Raw genomic sequence first — 24,647 nt, 5'->3', positions numbered from 1 at the left:
CCTCAGGTGATCCGCCCACATTGGCCTCCCAAAGTGCTGGGATTACAGTCATGAGCTGCAGCACCTGGCTTAAAACCATATCTTGACTTTAATTCAACTTTAAAGGAAATAGGTTTAGCTAATTTGAGGGTTCTGCATGATGTTGCCACACATTCTGATATCCATTTTGTACCTTTGCAATGAGTAAAAAGGATCCCTATTGGAACACTATAGAGTTTCCTTTCTATCTGAAGTTTGGAGGGAAGTAAACCTAATCTTATTTAGTGGTATTTTAAATGAAAAGGAGTATTTACATTATATTGGCTTTAAAAAAATTACAGCTTTATTGAGATGAAAATTCCCATACCATACAATTCACCCATTTAAAGTGTACAAGTGAATGGTTTTAGTACATCCATCACCACAAGTTTAGATTTTCATCACCTCAAAAGAAACCCACACCTATTCGTAGTCACCTGTTATTCTCACCCCAACCTCCCACACCATAGGCAACTCCCATACCATAGTCTACTTTCTGGTTCCATAGATTTATCTCTTCTGGACAGTTTGTATAAGTGGAATCCTAAAATACTTGATCTTTTGTGACTTTTTTTTTTTTTTTCTTAGCATGATGTTTCCAGGGCTCATTCATGTTGTAGCATGTATCAGTACTTAATTCTGCTTTATTGCTAGATAGTATTCCATCGTCTGAATATTTCATGGTTTATCCATCAGTTCATGGACATTTAGATTGTTTCCTTTTTTTTGGCTATTGTGAATGATGCTGCTATGAATATTTGTGTACAAGTTTTTGTGGGAACTTAAGTTTTTATTTCTCTTGTATATATACCTAGGAGTGGAATGTAGAGTGTGAGGGTTCCAGTTTCACCACATCCCCACCAACACTTGTTATTGTCTGTCCGTTTGATTATAGCCAACCTAGTGGGTGTGCAGTGGCATTTCATTGTGATTTTCATTTTCATTTCCCCATGGTTTTGACTTGTATTTCTATGACAGCTGATGATCGATGTTGAATATCTTTTCATGTGCTTGTTTTATATTTGTTTTTATATTTGTATATCTCATTTGGACAAATATCTGTTCCAGACCCTTTGCCTATCATTAAACTGGGTTGTTTATCTTTTTATGATTGAGTTGTAAGAGTTAGATATATATGCACAAATCCCTTAATCAGATATATGATTTGCAAATATTTTATTCCACTCTGTAGGTTGTCTTTTTCACTTTTCTGATGGTATTCATTGCAGTACAAAACTTTTAATTTTGATATAATCTAATGTTTCTATTTTTATTTTTATTGTCTTAGCTCTTTGATTTAGGTTGTGATCCATGTTGAGTTAATTTTGTATATGGTATGAAATAGGAAGCCAACTTTGTTCTTTTCCATGCAGCTATCCAGTGTTCCCAGCACTGTTTGTTGAAAAGGCTATTTTTTCCCCATTGAATTCTCTTGGCACGTTTGTTGAAAATTAGTTGATCAGGAGTTTTTTATGGACTCTCAGTTCTATTCCATTGCTCCATGTATCTATCCTCATGCCAGTACCACACAGTCTTGATGACTATAGCTTTGTAGTAAGTTTTGAAATTGGGAAACATGAACCCTCCAATCCTCCACCTTTCTTTTTTTTTTTTTTCATGATTGTTGACCTATTTTGAGTCCCTCAAGTTTGCATGTGAATTTTAAGATCAGTTTGTTAATTTTTGCAAAAAGTAAACAGTCCAACTGGGATTTTGGTAATGATGGTATTGAATCTGTGCATCAGTTTGAAGAATATTGCCATCTTAACAGTATTATATGGTGGACAGCATTACGAAATATGCAGTATAGAGATACATAAATATAGAAAAAAGTATGACGAGAGAAAAAAGGTGTGTTCTATTTTCCTAATTAAGTTTTTTATTTTGAGGTAATTATAGATTCACATGTAGTTGTAAAAAATAATGCAGAGATATTGGATGTACCCTTTACTCAGTTCTCCTCAGTGGTAATATTGCAATTCATGGTACTATACAAACCACTGACATTGATATTGACATTGATATAGTCCACTGATCCCTTTCAGATTTCCCTAGTTTTACTTGTACTTACTTGTGTGTGTGTGTGTGTGTGTGTGTGTGTGTGTGTGTGTGTATTGTTTAGTTTCATGCAATTTTATCACGTGTGGTTTCATATACCCATCACCAGACTAAAGATGCAGAACAGTTCCATCGCCACAAGAATCCCTCAGATTACCCTTTGTAACCATACCACCTTCCTCCTAACCACCCCCACTTCCCGCCCCTTTCCCCAACCCTGTCTTAACCCCTGGAAACGACTGATCTCTTCTGCATTTCTATAACTTTGTCATTTTTTAAAAGTGTCATATAACTGTTATGTAAATAAGTACTATATACATGCTTTTTTCACTCAGCATAAATTCTCTAGAGATTCATCCAAGGTTTTATGTGAATCAATCGTTGATTCCTTTCTATTGCTGAGTATTCCATGATATGGATGTACCACAGTACATCTAACTAGTCTCTCATTGAAGAATATCTGGGTTGTTCCCAGATTTTGGCTATAGAAATAAAGCTGTTGTGAACATTTGTGTATAGATCTTCGTGTGAGCGCAAGTTTTCATTTCTTTGGGATTAATACCCAAGAGTGCATTTGCTGGGTAATGTGGTAATTGCAAGTTAAATTTAATACATAACCACCAGACTGTTTTCCAGAGAAGCTATTTTTAAAAGTAAAAGTATAGATAATTTTTTTTAAAACTTGAAAATGTGACCACTGCCACATACAGAAAAGATGTATTAACATGAAACAGCTGAAATAGAACATGTTAAGCCCCTCAAAAGCTGCCAGGTATCCCTTCTTGATCACAGCTCACTCCTTCATCCAAAAAAGAAACCTGTCATTGACATTTATGATAGTAACTTTTTCTTTTATAATATGAGCATTTAAGCCTTTCTTCCTCTGTAATATATTTTACTTTACCTGTTTTTTAGTGTTATGTAAATAGAGTCAATATGTACCATTTTTTTGGTATGAGTTTTTCATGGAGCACCTTTTTTTTTTTTAAATAAGAAATAATGGTTTTATTACTCACAGGTCCTGGATACATGACATACCTGGAGGCCATACACAGAGGTCAGAGAGCATGTCAGAGGGAAGGAGAGGGAGAAATATCCACGGGTTAATGCCTTCATTGAGGTCTAGGGTATCTAGTTACCCTAGGTCCTCAGCTTCTGCCTCATGAACTATAGCCAAGACTCAACTCTCTGAACTCTGGTTTTCTCTTTGCAGTGCCAATAAGAAAGTACCTAGTCCCAGCAGTTTCTAAGACAAAGCTCATCATGGCCAGGCACATTGGCTCAGGCCTGTAATCCCAGCATTTTCAGAGGCTGAGGCAGGAGGATTGCTTGAGCCTAGGAGTTTGAGACCAGTCTGGGCAACATAGCAAGACCCTGTCTCTACAAAAACATTTTAAAAAAATTAGCTGGGGCTGGGTGCAGTGGCCCACGCCTGTAATCCCAGCACTTTGGGAGGCCGAGGTAGGTAGATCACCTGAGGTCCCTGAGGTCAGGAGTTCGAGACCAGCCTGGCCAACATGGTGAAACCCCATTTCTACTAAAAATACAAAATATTATCTGGGCGTGGCGGTGGGTACCCAATTTCAGCTACTTGGGAGGAGGTATGAGAATTGCTTGAACCTGGGAGTTGGAGGTTGCAGTGAGCTGAGATCATACCATTGCACTCCAGCCTAGGTGACAGAGCAAGACTCTTTCTCAATAAATAAATAAAAAGCTGGATGTGGGGGTACCTGTGGCCTGAGCTACTTGAGAGGCTGAGGTGGGAGGATTGCTTAAGCCCAGCAGGCTGAGGCTGCAGTGAGCTGTGTTCCACCACTACACTCCAGTCTGGATGAAAGATCCTATCTCAAAAAAAGAAAAAATGAAAGAAACAGAAGAAAATGCTCATCATTTATCGTATATAAAGTATTAATACAAATATACTTGCCATAAAAAATGTCAAAAGGCAAACAAGAAGAAAACTTCAAGCCACAAGGAATTGGATAAAGAATGCTCTATTCACACAAAGAAAGACAAGTCTGTAGTCTGAAGATGTTTTGATTTGTTTTTCCATGTTTTCTATATAAATGGCAGTAAGAAGGTGAGAATTCATTAAATTAGATACTTTAATTGGAAGCAATGGATTAACATTATATTTATAGATCTGAGTGGAGTGGGAATGAATCTCCAGCTATGATACAGGAAAACAAACACTAAACAATATTGCATAAACATTAGCTATGGTCTGAATGTTTGTGGCCCCTGCAGCTTCCTATCTTGAAGCCTAATCCCCAGTGCAGTGGTGTTGGGAGGTTGGGTCTTTGGGTGGCAGAGCTCTCATGACTGAGATTAGTGCACTTATACAACAGGCCTGAAGGAGCTTGTTCACCTTTTCTCCCATGTGAGGGTGAAGGAAGCAGGCATTGTCCTTGAGGTAGAGGGCAAGCCCTCACCAGACCCCAAATATACTGGTGCCTTGATCTTGAACTTCCCAGCCTCCAGAACTTTTTTTTTTGGAGACGGAGTCTTGATTTATCGCCCAGGCTGGAGTGCAGTGGCACGATCTCGGCTCACTGCAACCTCTGTCTCCCAGGTTCAAGCGATTCTCCTGCCTCAGCCTCCCGAGTAGCCGGGATTGTAGGTGCCCGCCACCATGCCTAGCTAATTTTTTTTTTGTATTTTTAGTAGAGATGGAGTTTCACCATATTGGTCAGGCTGGTTTTGAACTCCTGGCCTGAAGTGATCCACCCACCTCAGCCTCTCAAGGTGCTAGGATTATAGGCGTGAGTCACTGCGCCCAGCCTGGAATTGTTTTTTCTGTAGGTGTGAGAGAGGGGTCAAATTGTGGTTTTCTTCCATGTGAATGAGAATGATGTATTTTTTTAAATAAAGACCATCTTTTTCTCACTGTTCTACAGTGCCAGCTTTGCCATAAATCAACTATTTATTGAAGTACAGTTCTGCTTTTAGGCTCACTCTCTTCTCCAGTGGTTGATATCATTTAGCCTTATTTTGGTATCAAAGTTGCACAGTTGCATCCCCCTACCACCTGCCATCTGCAGTTTCAGTTATCCATGGTCCACTGAGGTCCAAAAAAAATTAAATGGAAAATTCCAGAAATAATACAAAAGTTTTAAACTGTACATTGTTCTGGGTAGAATGATGAACTCTCGGGCCATCTGAGTTCATCCTGCCTGGGATGTGAGTCCTCCCTTTGTCCAGCATACTCATGCTGTATATGCTACCTGCCCATGAGTCACTTAGTAACTGTCTTGGTTATCAGACAGACTGTCTTAATATCACTGTGTGTGTGTTCAAATGACCCTTATTTTACGTAATAATGGCCCCAAAGTATAAGAGTAGTGATGCTGGTAACTCAGATATGCCAAAGAGAAACCTTAAAGTGCCTTCTCTAAGTGAGAAAGAGTTCCTAACTTAATAAGGAAAGGAACAAAAATATGTTGAGGTTGCTAAGATCTACAGTAAAAACAAATCTTTCATTCGTAAAACTGTGAAGAAGGGAAAAAGAGTCCACAGTCTTGCTTTTCTGTGGAGTATTCTACTGTTAGTTTTATTGCTGAAAGAGTCCGCAGTCTTGTTTTTTCTGTGGAGAAATCTTAGTTTTATTGCTGATGCTTTAAGGGTAATGTCTTTTTATTTCCTGTGAGTATATAAAATTTTTTTGATTATCTTTGATTTCAATGTAATATGTCTACATGTGGGTTTCTCTTTATTTAAGCAGCCTGGGATTCATTGAGCTTCTTGTGTCTGTTGATTGCTGTCTTCCTTCATTTGTAGAAAACTTTCAGACACCTGCCCTTTAAATGTTACCTCTATTTTTTTCTCTCCTCCTGATGAGATTCTGATGAAACAAATATTTTAAACATATGCCCAACCGTTTCTTTATATCTTCTGTGTCTCTCTAATGATTTTTCTGCCCCTTTTCTGCTTGTGCTGCACTTTGGGAAATTTATTTTTCCTATATACCAGCTCACTAGTGGTTTCTTCACTTGTGTCTAGTCTGATATTAAACTTGTCCAGTGAGGTTTAAATTATGCTTATTATTATTATTTCTAGATGTCTTATGTGGTTCTTTTTTGAATCTGTGACAATTTTCCCTGTAGGTATTTCTGAGTTTGTCTTTTTTTTTTTTTTTTAATCACAGTCCAGTTGTTTTATAGTGTGTATCTGAGAAGTCCAATCTCTGAAGTCTTTTAGAGTCCCTTTATGTTGATGTTTTTACTGGTACTTGGTCAAGTTTCAAAGCTTCGTGTTTGGCATTATATTTATTTGTAGGAATAACATGACTTTCTTTAAATTTTTTTTCTTTTTCTCCTCAAATTCCGTTTACCAAACATGTAACTTTAAATGAAAGTTATGTACCTACTCTCACCCAAGCACTACAGACCACTACCAGTTCTGATCCACTGTTTCAGTAATTTATAACAAATCACCACCAAAGTGGGGGCTTAAAACAATAATGATGTGTTTCCATGAATCTGTGAGTTGGCTGGATTAAGCTGGGGGCTCCACTGTTCCACATGATGTTGACAGGAGTAACTCATGCATCTGCATTCAGCTGGGAGGTTGGCTAGGGTGCAGTGTCGAGGACTGCTTCACTTATTGCCTGAGACTTGGTGCATGTGGGTTGGGGTACCTTTGCTCTGTCCTTTGTGGTCTCTCTTTAGTGCTCCCATCATTTAGTAGGTCTAGCCCGTGCTTCTTTACATGGTGGCTGTTTTCCAAGAAAGCAAAAGCAAAAGCTGCTAGGTCTCTTAAGGTCTGGGCTTGGAACTGATGCAGTATCACTTCAGCTGCAGTCTGTTGGTCACAGCAAGTCACAGGACCCGCTCAGATTCAAAGGGAGGGAAAATATAATAGACCCCACCTCTTGATGAAACTAGCTGTGTGCAAGTACAGGGAAGAAAGGGATTGTTTTCAGTCATCTTCAGAGACAGTCTACCATGATCACGTTAACCATGCTCAAGGCTTGAGATGTCTTTGATGGGGTAGTCCAGGGATTGAAACTAGGTTATCATTACCGTGACCGTGTAGCTTACCTGGTTACAAGACAGAATCTTTTTGAGAGTAAAAAGGAGCACTGTTTTTAAGCATGCCAGTACTTCGGGCGTAACTAGACTGTCTCTGGCAAACTAGGACTCTTGGTCACCCTAGTTAGTTTATCAGGAGCTTTTAAAATTTCCTTCTTATCACCACCCTGAAGGTATGTAGTCCTTTGGGGTTTAATTTTTTGTGGTAATGAACTCCTGTTAGACTTTCTACCTTGTATAGGCACTGGACTTCGATTTATGCCCCCCATGCCTTGGGAGGCTGTCTTAAACAAAGGGTCTCATTTTCCTTGCATTGGCTCATGACCACAGGGAATCTCGTTTTCCCTGTGTTTGGGGCTTGTAATTCCTTATTATCTTGGGGTCTTTTTGATACTTTTAAGATTTTTATTAAGCTTTTTAATTGTTTTCAGTGGGAGATTTGATCTAAATAAGCCCACCATTATAGACAATATAGACCAGCATAGTTAATTTACTCGAAATAACAGATGAAAAAGAACTGAAGGAATTTCTTAACATCAAATAAATGCCTCTTTTTCACAAGAAATACAAGTTCCTAAGAGTTTCTTTTAAGTTGGGAGGTGGGGGTGTAGATGTGGGTGAGGAATTAAAGAATCGGAGTCATTATATTATCTTTTTAAAAAACTCCATGTTTTTCACTTTTTGACAATCTATTGATTCTCTGTTATGAAATTTTTGAAAATTATAATCCTCCTAACAACTTCTCATTTTTACTTAGTTGTATTATCACTTTGTCAAGGCTGTAAAGACTAGCGTTCCACAACTAATTTCCCTGCTGTTTAACCTTAGTGTACATTATAAATACATTTGTACTTCTTTCTAGGCTTTTTTGATCATGTCATCTTATTCTTGAATTATTTATTTTTATTCTGTATTGTCTAGATTTCACTGTTATATCTCTTTTCTTAAAAAACACTCAATAGGTGAGCTTTACAAAATATACGTAGTTTCTTTTCAGGTCCATTGTAGAATTTTAGTATATACTATAGACTCATGCGTATTTTGTGTCTGTTTTAGACAGACATTTATAATTTTCTCATTTTTTTCAGTATGTGCATGTGTATATGTATGTGTATATATATCTTCCCCAATGCAGAGTTTTGGCTGGTCAGCAGATGTTTAAATGAGTATTTTTGTCATAATTATAAACTCTGATCTAATTTAGTCCATACTGCTTGTATAAAGAAAAGATTGCTCATTTTGTTTTTCTCAAGTTTTGTGTGTTTATAGCCAGATGAATTGTACTTTTATTTCTACATGTTTATTATACTTCATGTCAGTCATCTAAGTTACCTTACTTTGTTGCTTTAATACATTTTTATCCAATAAAAATTTATTTAATTAATTTTTTATTGTGTCCTAATGTTTTCTTTAGAAGGGTTCAGCGACTTGAAGAAAGCATGGATTTTTCTTTAAAAGAAGTATATTTTTATATTGGTAAATTGCTAGTCTCTGATGTGGTCTTTGTCATATGTAGTCATCAAACAACAAAAGTGATCTGAGTGTGTTGGGTCACGCCTATAATCCCAGCACTTTGGGAGACCAAGGCGGGAGGATCACTTGAGGCCAGGAGTTTGAGACCAGCCTGGACAGCACAGTGAAACCCCGTCTCTACCAAAAAATACAAAAATTAGCTGGGCATGGTGGTGCATGTCTATAGTGTAGTTCCAGCTACTCAGGAGGCTGAGACAGGAGAATTGCCTGAACCCAGGAGGTGGAGGTTGCAGTGAGCCAAAATCACACCACTGCACTCCAGCCTGGGCAACAGAGGGAGACCCTGTCTCAAAAGACCAAAAAAAAAAAAAAAAAAAAAAAACCAAAACAGAAAAACCGAAAGTGATATCCAGATATCATGGCATCAATCCCTTTCATATACCTCCCTCTCTTCTTCTTGCTGGCTACCTTAAGAAAAAGAAAGGGTCATATATTTCAACTAGTGGCACCTTAAAATATATTTTATTTTTCACAGTAGTTTTAAGGAATCTTTGCTTTTGCTGTAAAATAATGAGTTAGAGTAAAAAAGCTTAGTCAATAGACATCCTTTAGGGAATCCTTAAATGAATAATCAAGAACATTTTAAGCATGTCAATTACTTGTATATGAACATTTCTGTCTGATGTTCTTAAAGATAATTTTTAGGTTTTAAACAACAGCAACTTTACATTTTACCTTATAAAGCTTACAAAAACAATTAGTATGTATTTAGAAGTAAATATAAAATAAATCTATTAGCCTGTGGATGAGTGAGTATTGCTTTTAAGTGATCTTCATATTTCGGCTATATAAGCCAGAAAAACTTACTTAGCATTGTCTTTTGGGTCACTTTTGAAAGCTAGAGGGAGAGTTTAGGTTGAGAAAATGTCTTATCCAAAAGCATTTCTTTTGGGTTACTTTACATCTGTTTTTTATTTTTTGAAAAACAGTTTGTGAACTTGAGCACATTATGTTAGCTTAAGTGTACAAAAAGCTAGCAGTAGCTTTTCTTGATGCTTCTGTTGATGTGGTATTGGGGAAAATGACTAATTGTTTGAATAGTCTACCACAAGCTTATTAATTTAGAAAACTAGAGATAATAATGCTAGCTCCTTCGGTAACTAATGGCTGCCCTGCTGACTGAAGCTTTAGACTCCTCCCTCTCTCTGGAGGTAGCTCCTTATGTAGCCCCTTCTTCCTTCATACCCTGCCATTTCTAAGAATTTGACCATGTCTTTCTTCCAGCTTCCACCAGTTTAGTTTTTTAGACTACATTTCACTTTCCTAGTGTTTTTCGTTTGTTTGTTTTTTGAGACAGTCTCACTCTGTCGCCCAGGCTGGAGTGCAGTGGTGCAATCTCGGCTCACTGCAGCCTCTTCCTCCCAGGCTCAAGTGATTCCCCTGCCCCAGCCTCCCGAGTAGCTGGGATTACAGATGCCCGCTGCTGCGCCCGGCTAACTTTTGTTGCCTCAGGTGATCCACCTGCCCCGGCCTCCTAGAGTGCTGGGATTACAGGTATGAATCACTGCGCCCGGCCACTTTCCCGGTGTTCTTACTTCACTCCTTCCCAGATGACTCTAAAATAGCATTCAAGATGCTTTGTGATCTTAAGTGTTTTTTATAATTGCTTTGTACTGTGGGGAAACAGAATTATGCCTTTCTGTTTCTATGTTTATACTCTTCCTCTATCTCCAGAGCAGGGCAGCACAAGAGTTTACTATATCTCAAAAATCTGTGAAGTTGTTCCTTTGCTTACTTGATGTAAAAATAGTCTCCCTCCTCCCTTTTGCTTAATGTTAGTCTACTTTTTTCTTAGATGGTCCCATGGAAGAATTTTTAGTTCATTTTTAGAAATCATTTTGCTGGTTATTCCCTATTGGTAGCTATTCTTCAAATTTAATTTGTTAGTAATTCTGTATCTGAGTGAAGAAAATATGCCTAGCTCACAGAGGCCTCTTTCTTGGTTATCCCTCACATGCCAGTCCCCTCTTTTCTTTCTGTGGTTAAGGCCCCACAAGTCTCAGAAATGGAGTCTCTATACTAGTTTTTTCTTATAGCATACTCATCAGGCAGGCTGGGTTCCCTTCTTAACTGGTTAACTGTGGCTTCTTCCATTATTTTAACTAGGTCTTGGCCTAGACTAATGAATGAGTGGAGGCACCCCCTTCCTTTAATATTATTTTGCCCATTTTCAAGGTTCATGTCCTCTGTCAAGTAAGTCTCTTACTGAGTTCCAGGATCTGGTCTGAAGGCATTATCACACAGTGGTTAAGAGCTTGGCACTTCGAAGGTTGCTTGGTTGCTGTGTGACTGCAGGCAAATCGCTTAACTCTGGGGATCCCTGTTTCTTCATCTATAAAATAATAGTCTTAATACCACCTACCTCTATCTGTTAGAATTAACTCCGCTAACAAAATATCAGTGACTTAAGCACATTGTTTTCCCTCGTAAGGGAAGTCACTATGTAAGGAGTCCTTGTCTGCTATAACATTTCCAAGGTCATCAGCCGGCCTCTGCCATTGTTTAACTGTGGCTTCCATCCTCGGGGGATCCAGAATGACGCTGGAGTTATTACTGTCATATCTACCTCTCAGGCATCAAAAGGGAGGCAAGATGGGGAAGGTAAAGGGACTTTTTAATTCTTTGCAGGAGCATATACAAAAGTCACACTTTGCTTACATTCCCCTAGTCAGAACTTGATAACTTGGCCACACCTTGCAGCCATAGAACACTGGGAAATGCAGGTTTAATTTGGGTGTAGTTGCCACCCTTAATTAGGGATCCATTTCTGACAAAGAAGAGAATGGATACAGGAGAAGTAACTAGCAATCTCTACCCCATCACCTCATGAGATCATTATGTGTTGTGCGCTTTAAAGCAGACAATGCTTATCAATACTTAGTACCGTGCCTGATGCAAAGTAATACCTCAGCAAATGCCAGACATTTTTATGATCTCCTCTGTTAAAGATTCAGATTATCTACATTTACCATTTCTTTTTTCTTTTTCTTTTATTTATTTATTTTTTTTTTTTGAGACAGAGTGTCTCTTGGTCACCCAGGCTAGAGTACAGTGGCACGATCTTGGCTCACTGCAACGTCCTCCTCCCAGGCTCAAGCAGTTGTCCTGCCTCAGCCTCCTGAGTAACTGGGATTACAAGTGTGCACCACCACCCCTGGCTAATTTTTGTATTTTTTTTTTTTTTTAGTAGAGACAGGGTTTTACCATGTTGGCCAGGCTGGTCTTGAACTCCCAACAAGTGATCTGCCTGCCTTGACTTCCCAAAGCGAGCCACTGCACTGGCCTCTTACTCTTTTTGACTCATTCACATACTTTCCCAGAAGAGTGATTTCTTATAATATTGTACTACCTGAAACTTGTTTCTGTATAGAAACAACCATAGATGATTTCTCTGCAGGAAAGAGGTAGCTGGGGGGTGGCTGTTCCCTTATTGGGAAACCGTTAGTTTCTGTAGAAGAGGTTTTAGCCTTTTACTTAATTAGTAATTCTTAACATAGTTGGAGTTGATTGGTGAAGTCTTTTTTAACTTTATTTTCCCTCTTTTTTATTGAGGCAGGGTCTTGCTCTGTCACCCAGGCTGGAGTACAGTGGCATGATCCTACCTCCCTGCAGCCTCAGACTCTTGGGCTCAAGCAGTCTTCCCACCTCGACCTCCCGAAGTGCTGGGATTACCATGTGAGCCACTGTAGCCAGCCTTTTTCCCCTAATTGTGAAATCCTCACCTGCTTTTCTTTTCCACTGCCTGGAACCAAAGCACCACTGTTTGATGCATATTCATTGTTAAAAAGATAAAGTGAATTAAGATTCTACCTAAACTTTTTTCCTTTATTACATCCTTTAGTTAAATGGAAAGTCTTCGGAAAGTTAGGAAAGATTTTACTTAGGGTGCCTTTTGCTTCACTAAACACCTCAGTGTTAACTGCGAAATTTGTATATGTTTTATATAAGCACAAGGTTGTTATTTTCTTTGTTTTTGACAGGGTCTTGCTCTGTCGCCCAGACAGGAAGTGCAGTGGCATCGTCACGGCTCACTGCAGCCAATCTCCTGTGCTCAAGCGATCTTGCCACCTCTGCCTCTTAAGTAGCTGGAACTACAGGTGTGGGCCACCACGCCCGACTTTTTAAATTTTTTTAAATTTTTTTATTTTTTGTGGAGACAGGGTTTTGCCATGTTGCCTAGGCTGGTCTTGAACTCCTGGGCTCAAGTGATCCTCCAGCCTTGGCCTTTGAAAGTGCCCGGATTATAGGTGCACCACCCCGCTTAGCCCATTATTTTCTATATACCTGTCACCTAGTGAATTTTATAATATACCTAACTATGTTGTATTTTATAACAGCAAGAGATATATTTGAAGCTCCTTTTTCTTGTCTCTTATTAAGAACAATCTGCCTGATATCCCAATAATCCAAATTTTCCTTAAGACACAAAGAAGAGCAGAGGGAAATATAACTGAGAACCAAAATGTATTTTAATATAGCCTTCTTCCACTTTTCAAGGTAGCTGAATTTTATGTTCTAAATCTCAATGTGTTAGTTTTTGGCTGTGGTGTAACACCACCAACTTATAATTATGTTGTAAACTTGTACATATTGTAAACACATGTAGACTTACACATGTTGTAAATGCCTGCAGTTGTGTTTGGTTTTAGTTTTGGTTTTGTTGTTTTATAAATCCATCACCCACGACCTTTAGCTATTGTGCAGCATGGTGAATATACCCAATAACAATGTATTATATACTTTTAAGTGTTCTTACCACAAAACTAAGTATATAAGGTAGTACATATGTTAATTAGTTTGATTAGCCATTCCATAATATATACATATTTCAAAACATGTTGTATACCATAAATGTACACAAATTTTATCAATTAAAAATAGTTTTTTAAGAAAGAAAGTGCACTAAAAAATCACTTGTGACTTTTAGATTCTTCTGTTTGGTGTTTCCAGTTATCTCACCTTTATTAGTAATTATTTCCATGCACAGCTATGCACAGTCTTTCTTTTTTCTTTCTAGATGGATTTCTCTTAAAATATCTTTGCATAGAAAAAAATGTGCAAAAATCAAAATAGTTTTGTTAGGATATAGGATTATGGTATCTGCATTCATACTTATTTTTAACGTGGTTTTTTTTTTCCCCCCTGAGACAGAGTCTCATTCTGTGGCCCAGGCTGGAGTGCAGTGGCGCGATCTCGGCTTACTGCAACCTCCGCCTCCTGGGTTCAAACGATTCTTGTGCCTCAGCCTCCTGAGTAGCTGGGATTACAGGCATGGGCCACCATGCCAAACTAAGTTTTGTATTTTTAGTAGAGATGGGGTTTCACCGTGTTGGCCAGGCTGGTCTTGAACTCCTGACCTCAAGTGATCTGCCCACCTTGGCCTCCCAAAGTGTTAGGATTACAGGCATGAGCCCTGGCACCTGACCTATTTTTTTTTCTTTTAATTTTAATTTTTTTTTTAGATGGAGTCTGTCCCTGTCGCCCAGACTGGAGTGCAGTAACTCGATCTCAGCTCACTGCAACCTCCACCTCCCAGGTTCAAATTATTCTCCTGCCTCAGCCTCCCGAGTAGCTGGGATTACAGGCGCCCACCACTATGCCCAGCTAATTTTTTGTATTTTTAGTAGAGATGGGGTTTCACCATGTTGACCAGGCTGGTCTCGAACTCCTGACCTCGTGATTCGCCCGCCTCAGAGTGCTGGGATTACAGGCGTGAACCACTGCGCCTGGCCACCTGACTGCCCAGCCTATTTTTAGTGTTTTAAAAAATAAATAAAAATTCATCAAATGCTGTGATACCTAATGTGAATGCTAAATTGTCTAGTTCTTTGTAAAATAACATTAAGTGATAGAAGATAAATCAAGTCAAAATTAGTATCATTCAACATTTTTTAAGAACCTTAAAAATAGTTAATAAATACCTGTTTTAACGAGGCAAAAATCAGTGGACTGCAAATTAAGAATTAGTAGACTTCCTCGATTTTATACTTTAATAATGTCAAAACCTACGTGCTAAACATCCTAAAGGACAATAATCAAAATAACTTTTGAAAAGTTGAGCCTGCTTTTAAAAACGAATTTTCAAAAATTAACTGGTTTTTAAAATAAAATTACTATTAAAACTTGCATTTAAGTGTAACTGAATATTCTGGAATTGTGGTTTTGGAAAAACCTGTCATGGTTTTAGGTTAAATGTGTTATATTTTATAATATGGAGTAGGTTTTTAAAACATTTACAAAGGGATATGTTGGCGAGGCGTGGTGACTCACGCTTGTAATCCCAGCACTTTGGGAGACCAAGGCAGGAGGATTGCTTGAGCCCAGGAGTTTGAGACCAGCCTGCTGGGGCAACGAAGTGAGACTCCATCTCTATGAAAAAATATATATATTTTTTAATTAATATTTTAAAACTTTAAAAGGGGTATGTTATAATGGTCTCATTTTTAAATATCCAATTCAGTATCTTTTCTAAAATAACTAGTGGTTGAAATAAAGCTAGACTTTCTGCATTTTATTATACAATGCTTAATGTACATTTTGCATTGTAAGAAAAGTTTTATTACATATAGGTTGTTTCTAACAACTTGTATGTGTTCATGATTGTTTGCTAGAAAATATTGAACCATTATGTATTTTTGTTAAGAAAAGAAGTAGAGGCCGGGCACAGTGGCTCACGCCTGTAATCCCAGCACTTTGGGAGGCCAAGGCGGGCGGATCACGAGGTCAGGAGATCGAGACCATCCTGGCTAACACGGTGAAACCCCGTCTCTGCTAAAAATACAAAAACTTAGCCGGGCATGGTGGCAGGCGCCTGTAGTCCCAGCTACTGGGGAGGCTGAGGCAGGAGAATGGCGTGAACCCGGGAGGCGGAGCTTGCAGTGAGCCGAGGTCGCGCCACTGCACTCCAGCCCGGGCAACAGAGCAAGACTCTGTCTCAAAAAAAAAAAAAAAAAAAAGAAAAGAAGTAGAAATACAGTCCACCTCTTCATAAATTTTTTTAGCCATATTTTAGATTCATATTAAATATTTCTCTCTGTCCAGCCTATTTTCCTTTACCGCCACTCCCTTGGTGTTTATTGACAGAAACAAATTAATTTTAATATTATCTTAAGCAAAATATGATTAGGACAATAAGTTGGCTACAGAAGAAGCCATTGTATATTTTAAAGTTAAATACAAATGATTTCTGAGTTGCATGCTGTGTTGCATAGTCCTCCATATTACATATTTGCTTTATTAGCAAGGATAATTATGATTCAAATGCTGTAATTTTAACCTTGACTAATATGCATTGCTGTTTAAAATATTCATAATTTATTAGATAGGTGTGTGTCTATCACGTATATTACTCCTTACTGATTTTATTTATTTGAGATGGGAGTCTCACCCTGTTGCCCAGGCTGGAGTGCAGTAGCACAGTCTCAACTCGCTGTAACCTCCACCTCCTGGGTTCTAGCGATTCTCATGCCTCAGCCTCCCAAGTAGCTCAGATTACAGGCGAGCACCACCATGCCCAGCTAATATTTATAGTTTTAGCAGAGACAGGGTTTCACCATGTTGGTCATGCTGGTCTTGAACTCCTGACCTCAAGTGATCTGCCCGCCTTGGCCTCCTGAAGTGGTGGGATTACAGATGTGAACCACTGCACCTGGCCCTGACTGATTTTACATTGCTGACAAAACAGCTGCTATGATTATTTTGTTATTGTAGATTTTGACATGAAGCTAGAAAACAAAAGTCCTAAAAAACCTATTATATCTATATTTTAAATGAATAGAATGAAAACCATGTTTGCCTATAGCAGTTTAAAGTACAGTCTTGTGTTTTGTAGTATTTCATCACATATTAAACATGTGCTTGTTAAAAGTTCTCTGTTCTGTTCATGTCTAAGTAGAAAGCCTAATTAATGTAAATGTGCATTTTGGGAAGACCTGTTCATGGTTATGCCATGAAAATACTTTTTACTGGACAATATGATTAGTGCTTTATCAAAAGTTCATGAAGGTGAAGTACTTTACACACAATTTAGAATTATTATTATTATTTTTTTTTGGGCCGCAGTCTCGCTTTGTCGCCCAGGCTGGAGTGCAGTGGCTGGATCTCAGCTCACTGCAAGCTCCGCCTCCCGGGTTTACGCCATTCTCCTGCCTCAGCCTCCCCAGTAGCTGGGACTACAGGCGCCCGCCACCTCGCCTGGCTAGTTTTTTGTATTTTTTAGTAGAGACGGGGTTTCATCATGTTAGCCAGGATGGTCTCGATCTCCTGACCTCGTGATCTGCCCGTCTTGGCCTCCCAAAGTGCTAGGATTACAGGCTTGACCCACCGCGCCCGGCCAATTTAGAATTTAATTGAAACCTTGCAAAAGCCCTGTCAAATAGTTACTATTATCCTTATTTTACTGTGAGGATGTTGAAATTTTAAAAAGTTAAGGATCTTGCTTATAATCATGTAAGCAAGTTAGTGAAAGTTAATGGAATTAGAACCCAAGTGCAATTCCAGAGCCCATGTGTGTTTCACTGTGCTTTGTTTTTTCTCCTAATATGTCAGTTCTGTGGATTATACAGTCATAAAAAGTTAACCTATTTTTGAACAAACCTGATATGTGAAAGTGTTAGATTCACCAGCAGACAAATTTGTGATATTCTTTACTGTTGTGACAGGGGATGGTTCACTTTTTTTTTTTAATTTAAGTTATAGGGTACATGTGCACAACGTACAGGTTTGTTACATAGGTATACATGTGCCATGTTGGTTTGCTACACCCATCAACTTATCATTTACGTTAGCTATTTCTCTTAATGCTATCCCTCCCCTGTCCCCCACCCCGCAACAGGCCCCAGTGTGTGATGTTCCCCTCCCTGTGTCCATATGTTCTCATTGTTCAACTCCCACTTGTGAGTGAGAACATGTGGTGTTTGGTTTTCTGTCCTTGTGATATTTTGCTGAGAATGATGGTTTCCAGCTTCATCCATGTCCCTGCAAAGGACATGAACTTATCCTTTTTTATGGCTGCATAGTGTTCTATGGTGTGTATGTGCCACATTTCCTTTATCCATTCTGTTATTGATGGACATTTGGGTTGGTTCCAAGTCTTTGCTATTGTGAATAGTGCCGCAATAAACATACATGTGCTTGTGTCTTTATAGCAGCATAATTTATAATCATTTGGGTACATACCCAGTAATGGGATCGCTGGGTCAAATGATATTTCTAGTTCTAGATCCTTGAGAAATTACCACACTGTCTTCCACAATGGTTGAACTAATTTACACTCCCTCCAGCAGTGTAAAAGCATTCCTGTTTCTTCACATCCTCTCCAGCATTTGTTGCTTCCTGACTTTTTAATGATCGCCGTTCTAACTGGCATGAGATGGTGTATCTCATTGAGGTTTTGATTTGCAGTACCATTCAGGGTGGTATTGCAAATGGTAATACCATAGGCAATACCATTCAGGACATAGGCATGGGCAAAGGCCATTGTGGTTTTGATTTGCAGTACCATTCAGGACATAGGCATGGGCAAAGGCCATTGTGGTTTTGATTTGCAGTACCATTCAGGACGTAGGCATGGGCAAAGGCCATTGTGGTTTTGATTTGTAGTACCATTCAGGACATAGGCATGGGCAAAGGCCATGGTGGTTTTGACTTGCAATCAAAAATCAATGGGTTGCAAATTAAGAATTAGTAGACTTCCTCAATTTTATACTTTAAAATTATGCCGTAGGCAATGCCATTCAGGACATAGGCATGGGCAAAGACTTCAATGACTAAAACACCAAAAGCAATGGCAGCAAAAGCCAAAATAGACTAATGGGATCTAATTAAAGAGCTTTTGCGCAGCAAAAGAAACTACCATCAGAGTGAACAGGCAACCTACAGAATGGGAGAAAATTTTTGCAATCTAACCCTCTGACAAAGGGCTAATATCCAGAATCTACAAAGAACTTAAACAAATCTACAAGAAAAAACCCCATAAAAAAGTGGGGCAAAGGATGTGAACACACTTCTCAAAAGAAGACATTTATGCAGCCAATAGACATATGATTCACCTGTTTTTTAAATGACATGACATTAAAAATATTACTTTTCTAAAATTCAGTTTTTCACTCAACGTTTTAGGAATACTTACATTGTAAGATTGTATCAAGTGAGGCAAACCTATATTTTGGTGTTCTGTATTCAACACTTACCTTGTGAATGCCTGTTTTCTGCCACGTTCTAGGTGTTAGGGATATAAATGGCTTGCAAAATCAGACACGGTTTCTGTTGGCTCTGGTACAGGTATACCTGGGCTTCAAATCTTGGTTCCACCTCTTTATAATTATGTAATCTTGGGCAGATTACTTAACTCCCTAAGTCTCCATTTCTTCATCAATAAAAAGGGAAGAATAATTAATACCTTTCTTAGAATTGTTTGAGGTTTGAGAGAATGTATGTTCATAACATGGTATCTGGCATGTAGTAAAATGCTCAATAAATGTTAGCTTTTATTATCACCCTAAAAGTAAGTAGCGTTTGAAGTATAAGTTTTGTGGATTTTTTTGTTTGTTTTGTTTTTGTTTTTTTGAGACGGAATCTTGCTCTGTCACCCAGGCTGGATTGCAGTGGTGTGATCTCAGCTCACCACAACCTCCACCTCTCAGTTTAAGCAATCCTTTTGCCTCAGCCTCCCAAGTAGCTGGGATTACAAGTGTATGCCACCATGTGTGGCTAATTGAAATACAAGTAATTTTCTTAAAAAATAAAAGACAAACTGAATAAGCTGATTCAGTAACATCATCTTCAGTCTGGCATGGTAGTCATCTTCCTTGAATTATTTGAAAAGTCTTGTGTTTCATTTGTTGTGTATACCACCATATATACATTTTGAAAGTATAGTAAAAGCCATGATCTTTTCACATTTTAAGGATGGTGCTAGAGTCACTGCATGGGGTAATTCCAAATATAAGAGAATATATGTTTGGCTCATGGCAACTATAGTAACCTACTTTTTTATTACCTTTCTTTTGAGAAAGATAGTCACTTTGTGATTTGTTTTTTGGAACAGTATTTGTGAGAAAAAATTTGAGAAATAAATTTTTAAGTGACTGGGAACAGAAATACTCTGAGAGCTTCACTCTGACTTATAATTGATGTTTTGTATGATATCTTGAGTTTCTTGAATGGAAAGTATTTCTAAATATATTTAGAAAATACTAACATTAAAATACAGATATTTTCTATATACTTAGAGCACAATATTTAGGCACTTGAATATATAAATCCAAGTACAAGTAATTTGGAATTTAAAAAGGTACATTTATAAAAAGTTATAAGGGTGGTCAGTCTAGTCAGATTTCCTTCTAGATTACTAAATTGTTTTAGAACATTGTGATTTATTAGAAGTATAAGGAGGAATTAAATGTGTCCAGATACAGGTTCTAAAAGATGCTACATAAAAATGAATCTGATATTTTTAATAGTTTCTATCAATAATAACTTTGTTAAAATAGTTAAATTTTCCTCTTTTGATTTGATGAAAAACCTTACTTGTAATGCTTCTCAGGAGATCTCTTCAGCTATATCTCCTGTAAAAAGATATGTCAGGGTTATTTTTATTATCTGTAATGAAATCTTGTTAGAGAAAATCTTGCTCTGACAGTCAATCACTACCTTTTTTTCATTACCAAAGTCCAAATGCCAAGGAAAAGTCAACTCTTAAATTGGAGAGGCGTATAAACAGTTCAATTATAGTGGCTATTCAAATACATTTTACAATTCTTTTCCTGTTTTTATAGTTTGTTCAGTCTTGATTAGGCTGTTTTAAACTATGTAAAAGATAATGTTTTAGTAGAAATCTGTTTTTCTTAGTGTACATAAAAACATTGTGTAGCTGATGTGGAATTTGGTTGTTAAATGTGATTTTTGAAGGAATTTTTTGTAGAATAGATTTTAAAAGGTTTCTTTTAGTATATACAGCCAGCTTTTACATTACGTTAGACGTTATAACTAGAAGTCAGTTGTAGTTCTGGAAATGAATATTAGCTTTACTTATTCTAAATTTTTATGAGTAATCAAACTTTTGGCATATATGCTAATTTATGTAACCTCAGTCAAGATTTTCAGACATCTTCTTGAGATTTATTAAAATTAAGATTTAGTTACCAGATTTAATGGTTTAATTTTAAAGGAGCAAATTTAAGTATATTTTGTTCTTAGAAGTTAAAGAACAAATGGAATGATTTAGCTGTCTTTTGCAGGGGGGAAATACACTCATTTAAAGTTAAGTTTATAGATTACTTCATTGAAATGGCCATACATAAAATGTAATTTTTAAAATAACTTTTTGTTTGGCGTGAAGTAATATTAACTCATTGAGTCTGAGATTTAGCATCCAAAAAGGTATTGAAAACAAAGTTCTTTCATAAGAATAATGTTTAGTGATGTTCATTTAATATTTTTGAGCTTGAAAAATGAACACTTAGGGTGATTCTGAAAATCAACTCCTTTATTATTCTAATAACACATACTCTATTGAGACCAAGTTATCCATGCTTTGTGGGAACTCAGCCTGCAAAGAATTGAATTTGCTGGGTTTTGTCACTTCCAGGACCAGCCAGGGTTACTGTAGCCTGCCGGTTGACTACATCTATGCATAATTTTGTGCAAAATCATCAAGTGGTACTGTTTGCTTTTAAAGTGATGTGTAACTTTTTATTATAATCATTAATACAATCAAAGAAGGTAGCAGTGCTTTTATTTACTTTTTATTGTCATCAAGCAGTTTTCTAGGAATTTTCAGCAAAATACCAATTCAGCTATAAGTCTAGTATGAAACACAGGAACTGTGAATATGAGCTTTTGGTGCCTGCTATGGAAAAATCAAATCAATAGCTTTAATGTCTTCTTACAATCTCATTTTGCTTCACTATAGCTCTGTTTTAGTTAGATCTGCACATCTGTTTTGCTCCAGGTGGTTAATTTTACCAGTTCAGTTTCTCTGTAGATTTTTGCCATAGTAGAAAGGATTTCAAATCTTAATAGCCCCTTAAAATATTTTATTACCAGTTACTGAAATGAACGATAGATAATGTACATGCTTTGTTTTTTGTGCAAATACCCAAGACAATCTGATTGAAAGACAGCTTAAGGACAAATAAATAGCAAAAGCATTCAGTCTTTATTTACAGTATATAGAAGGTTACTGTTTTCATCTTAGGTGGAAGAGTCTGATCAGCAGGAACACCCCAGAGGAAGGACATCTTTAGCGATAGAATTTACATACCGTTAGCTCACAGTAATTGATTAGTAGCAGGGCTCTGTAGTACAGAGCTAGCTGGGCATGTTATTTGGGATGCCTTTGATGCTGTGGTTTTCCGAAGCTTGCTGGCTGCATGCTTGTTGCCTTTGTTCGTGACACAGGTAATTACTTGATAAAATGAAGTGCATCGCTGTGAACAATTGACCCTTTGGAACAATCCAGGCTGGTCAGCAGTCTAAAGCCACACTTTAAAGCCATCATGATAGCCTCAAACTTAAGAGTTTCCAAGGTACAGACAAAGGTGTTGTCTTCCTTTAGTACAAGTCGAGTGCCATTTTCAGACTTTATGAAGTATTTAAATTGGATGATATTTGACGATATTGAAAACTCCTCTGGAAATCCATCCAGCCTGCTTTTGGACACCAGAACAATGCGAGACTTTATTTTTGATATGAAATCAGGAGCATTACAGAAGATTCTCAGTCCTTGTGAACGATCGTGATTATCTGTTATTTCCAAGAAAGTAGTCTCTCTGGGTGTTAGCTGTTCTTTCTCCCACCTGGATTTCACTTCCTCTGCCAGTCCCTTGAGCTGAAAGAATTCTGCTTCTTGTGCAAGAAGTTGATTTTCTCGAAACCCTTCGGGCAATAGAAGTTCTCCATTTCGTAGGAAGTTTAGGACATGCCTGAAGAGGAGCCCATCCCTGTCTATGAAATAATGACCATCAGCATCAAACGGGCAGAGGATTTTTCCGTTTACTATACCTTCAAGGAAAGTGTCTGGGTACTTGGTCAGCGTTTGTTTTTGAGTAATGTATAAATATCCACCAACGTTGAGGGTCATCAGTGTAGATTTGCAGTTCTTTCCTTGATCAGTATCTTCCAGGCTGTTGTGTTTCCCTTCGTACTCTTTTTCTTTTTCTCTTCTGTTTATTTTACGCTCCATTTTTTGAAGATGCTATTTCAGCTTGTTCTTCTTGGCTTTGAGATTTTTTAAAAAGAAACACTACCACACAAGCACGCCTTTATTCAGCCCCAGCCTGGTGATGGAATGGAAACGCTGGCAGCATCGCCTGCGCTGTCAGCTCGGTTTTGCAGTAGGTGGCGTATCAGCCTCTGTATGCAGGAGCTTTCTGGAGTAAGACGGAAAAGAGAATTTGCATTTAACTGTATCAGGGAAGGGATTTGTTGTGAAAGGATTTTCATGTCTATCCTTTGAAGTAATAAGAGGTACTTAGAATAAATTGAATTTCCTCTTGTCAGTTAAGCAGATGCAAATATTTAATTCTTCATCCAAATGTGAATGTTTAACTATTTCTAAATGCCTGAGTTATTTTTTAATCAGGCAGGCTTAATATTGAATAATATTGTCATCTTTTGGAAAATAATGTATATTGATTTAGTGTCACCTTTTTAAAGTAAACATAAGGTGAAAATTCTAGGTGTATACAATTTTCTTTCCTGGAAAAAGTCACACATTTCACAGTGGTGTAGTCATTTTTGAGACACAAATAAGAATACTTAACCTGCTACTTGTGACACTGTACTTGATTTTAATTGGATTTGCATGTGATTCTGATTTGGAGATCTTTGTTAAAGGATGTTAAGAAATTTATTTTTATTTATTTTTATTATTTTATTTACCCTAAAAGTAAAAAAATCAAATAGACAGGCTTTACAGTAATCTCTTACTTTTTTTGGTTAAGATTTTCTGTGGAAAATTCATGAACTTGTTTCACTTGGAACCTGCTTTTGTGCTGAACAAAGACTTGGGCAATTATAGAAAATACTGTAACTGTGTATGTGCATGCATATATATGCCATATAGGAAGATAGGAGAAAGATATAGATTCAGAATACCTACTACAAAATAGTGTCATGGGTAAGTTAGTTTGTTTCTTGTTTGTTTCACAGTGGGTAAAAGAAACCACCAAAGCCTAACCTTGTTTTTCAACTTGGGAGCTGGAACAGTGTGAATGATGTCACCCTCCACTTCCCAGATCTTTTTCCTCTTTCCCCTATAACTTCCCTTCCAAAGCAATTTAGGGTTCTGAACTGTCACTTCTAGCATTTAAAGGCTCAGTGGTAAGGAATGTAAACATTGTCCCCAGTACACTATTATTTGGCCTATCTGCTAAATTATTCTGGGAATCTACATTGTTTTTTGTTTTTGTGTCAATTTTTTATTTTTATTTTTGTAGAGACAAGTTTTTACCATGTTGCCCAGACTGGTCTCAAACTCCTGGATTCAGGTGATCTGCCCATCTCAGCCTCCCCGAGTGCTGGGATTACAGTCATGAGCCACTGCCCTGGGCCACACTGTTAAAAGTTAGACTTTGGTTTATATTTCTCTTGCATTAGAAGTATTTTAAAATTACTTAACTGTATGTTGACCTAGAAATATTGGAAGAGATTCTTCTAAAGTGCTTACTTCTTATTTTCTTTAAACAATATTAGATTTTCACGTATAAAAAACTATATTCTTACAGTGATCTTGAAGTTAACTTTCATGCATTATTAAGATCAAAAGTTCATTGAAATTGAACTAGAACACTAAGGCGTAATGTTTTTAGAGCTGTGTTTTTGCTTAGAGACTATGAAATTCAACTTCCTCATTTCACCAAAGATAAAATTGCATTCCAGAGAATTGTTAGTATTTTATCTAGGACTTTACAGCAAAGCCAACTTTTTGACTAAAACTTCCTTTCAGTCCTGCAGCACTTAATAAGACTTACCGTTATATTCTGACAATCTCATGTTTGTCTTGAT

The 24,647-nt window shown here is 37.5% G+C and overlaps 2 protein-coding genes across 2 annotated transcripts in view; one reads left to right on the top strand and one right to left on the bottom strand.

Moving 5' to 3' along the window:
* The window catches only part of LOC105491696 (general transcription factor IIF subunit 2), a 170,120-nt gene that overhangs the window by 52,552 nt on the left and 92,921 nt on the right, over positions 1 to 24,647 (top strand). The window lies entirely within an intron of this gene.
* Positions 21,776 to 23,012, bottom strand: LOC105491695 (potassium channel tetramerization domain containing 4). The gene has a single exon (XM_011758277.2). The coding sequence runs from the start codon at positions 22,822 to 22,824 to the stop codon at positions 22,045 to 22,047; it is 780 nt and encodes a 259-aa protein (XP_011756579.1). The 5' UTR covers positions 22,825 to 23,012; the 3' UTR covers positions 21,776 to 22,044.

This window comes from Macaca nemestrina, chromosome 16, assembly GCF_043159975.1.
Source record: "Macaca nemestrina isolate mMacNem1 chromosome 16, mMacNem.hap1, whole genome shotgun sequence".
Taxonomy (NCBI): domain Eukaryota; kingdom Metazoa; phylum Chordata; class Mammalia; order Primates; family Cercopithecidae; genus Macaca; species Macaca nemestrina.
Note: the sequence above shows the minus strand (reverse complement) of the source record. Positions and strands in the feature narration are given on the sequence as shown.

What these genes read in the sequence shown, in the direction of transcription:
- LOC105491695 (XM_011758277.2), bottom strand. Translation starts at nt 22,824, where the DNA reads ATGGAGCGTAAAATAAACAGAAGAGAAAAAGAAAAAGAGTACGAAGGG.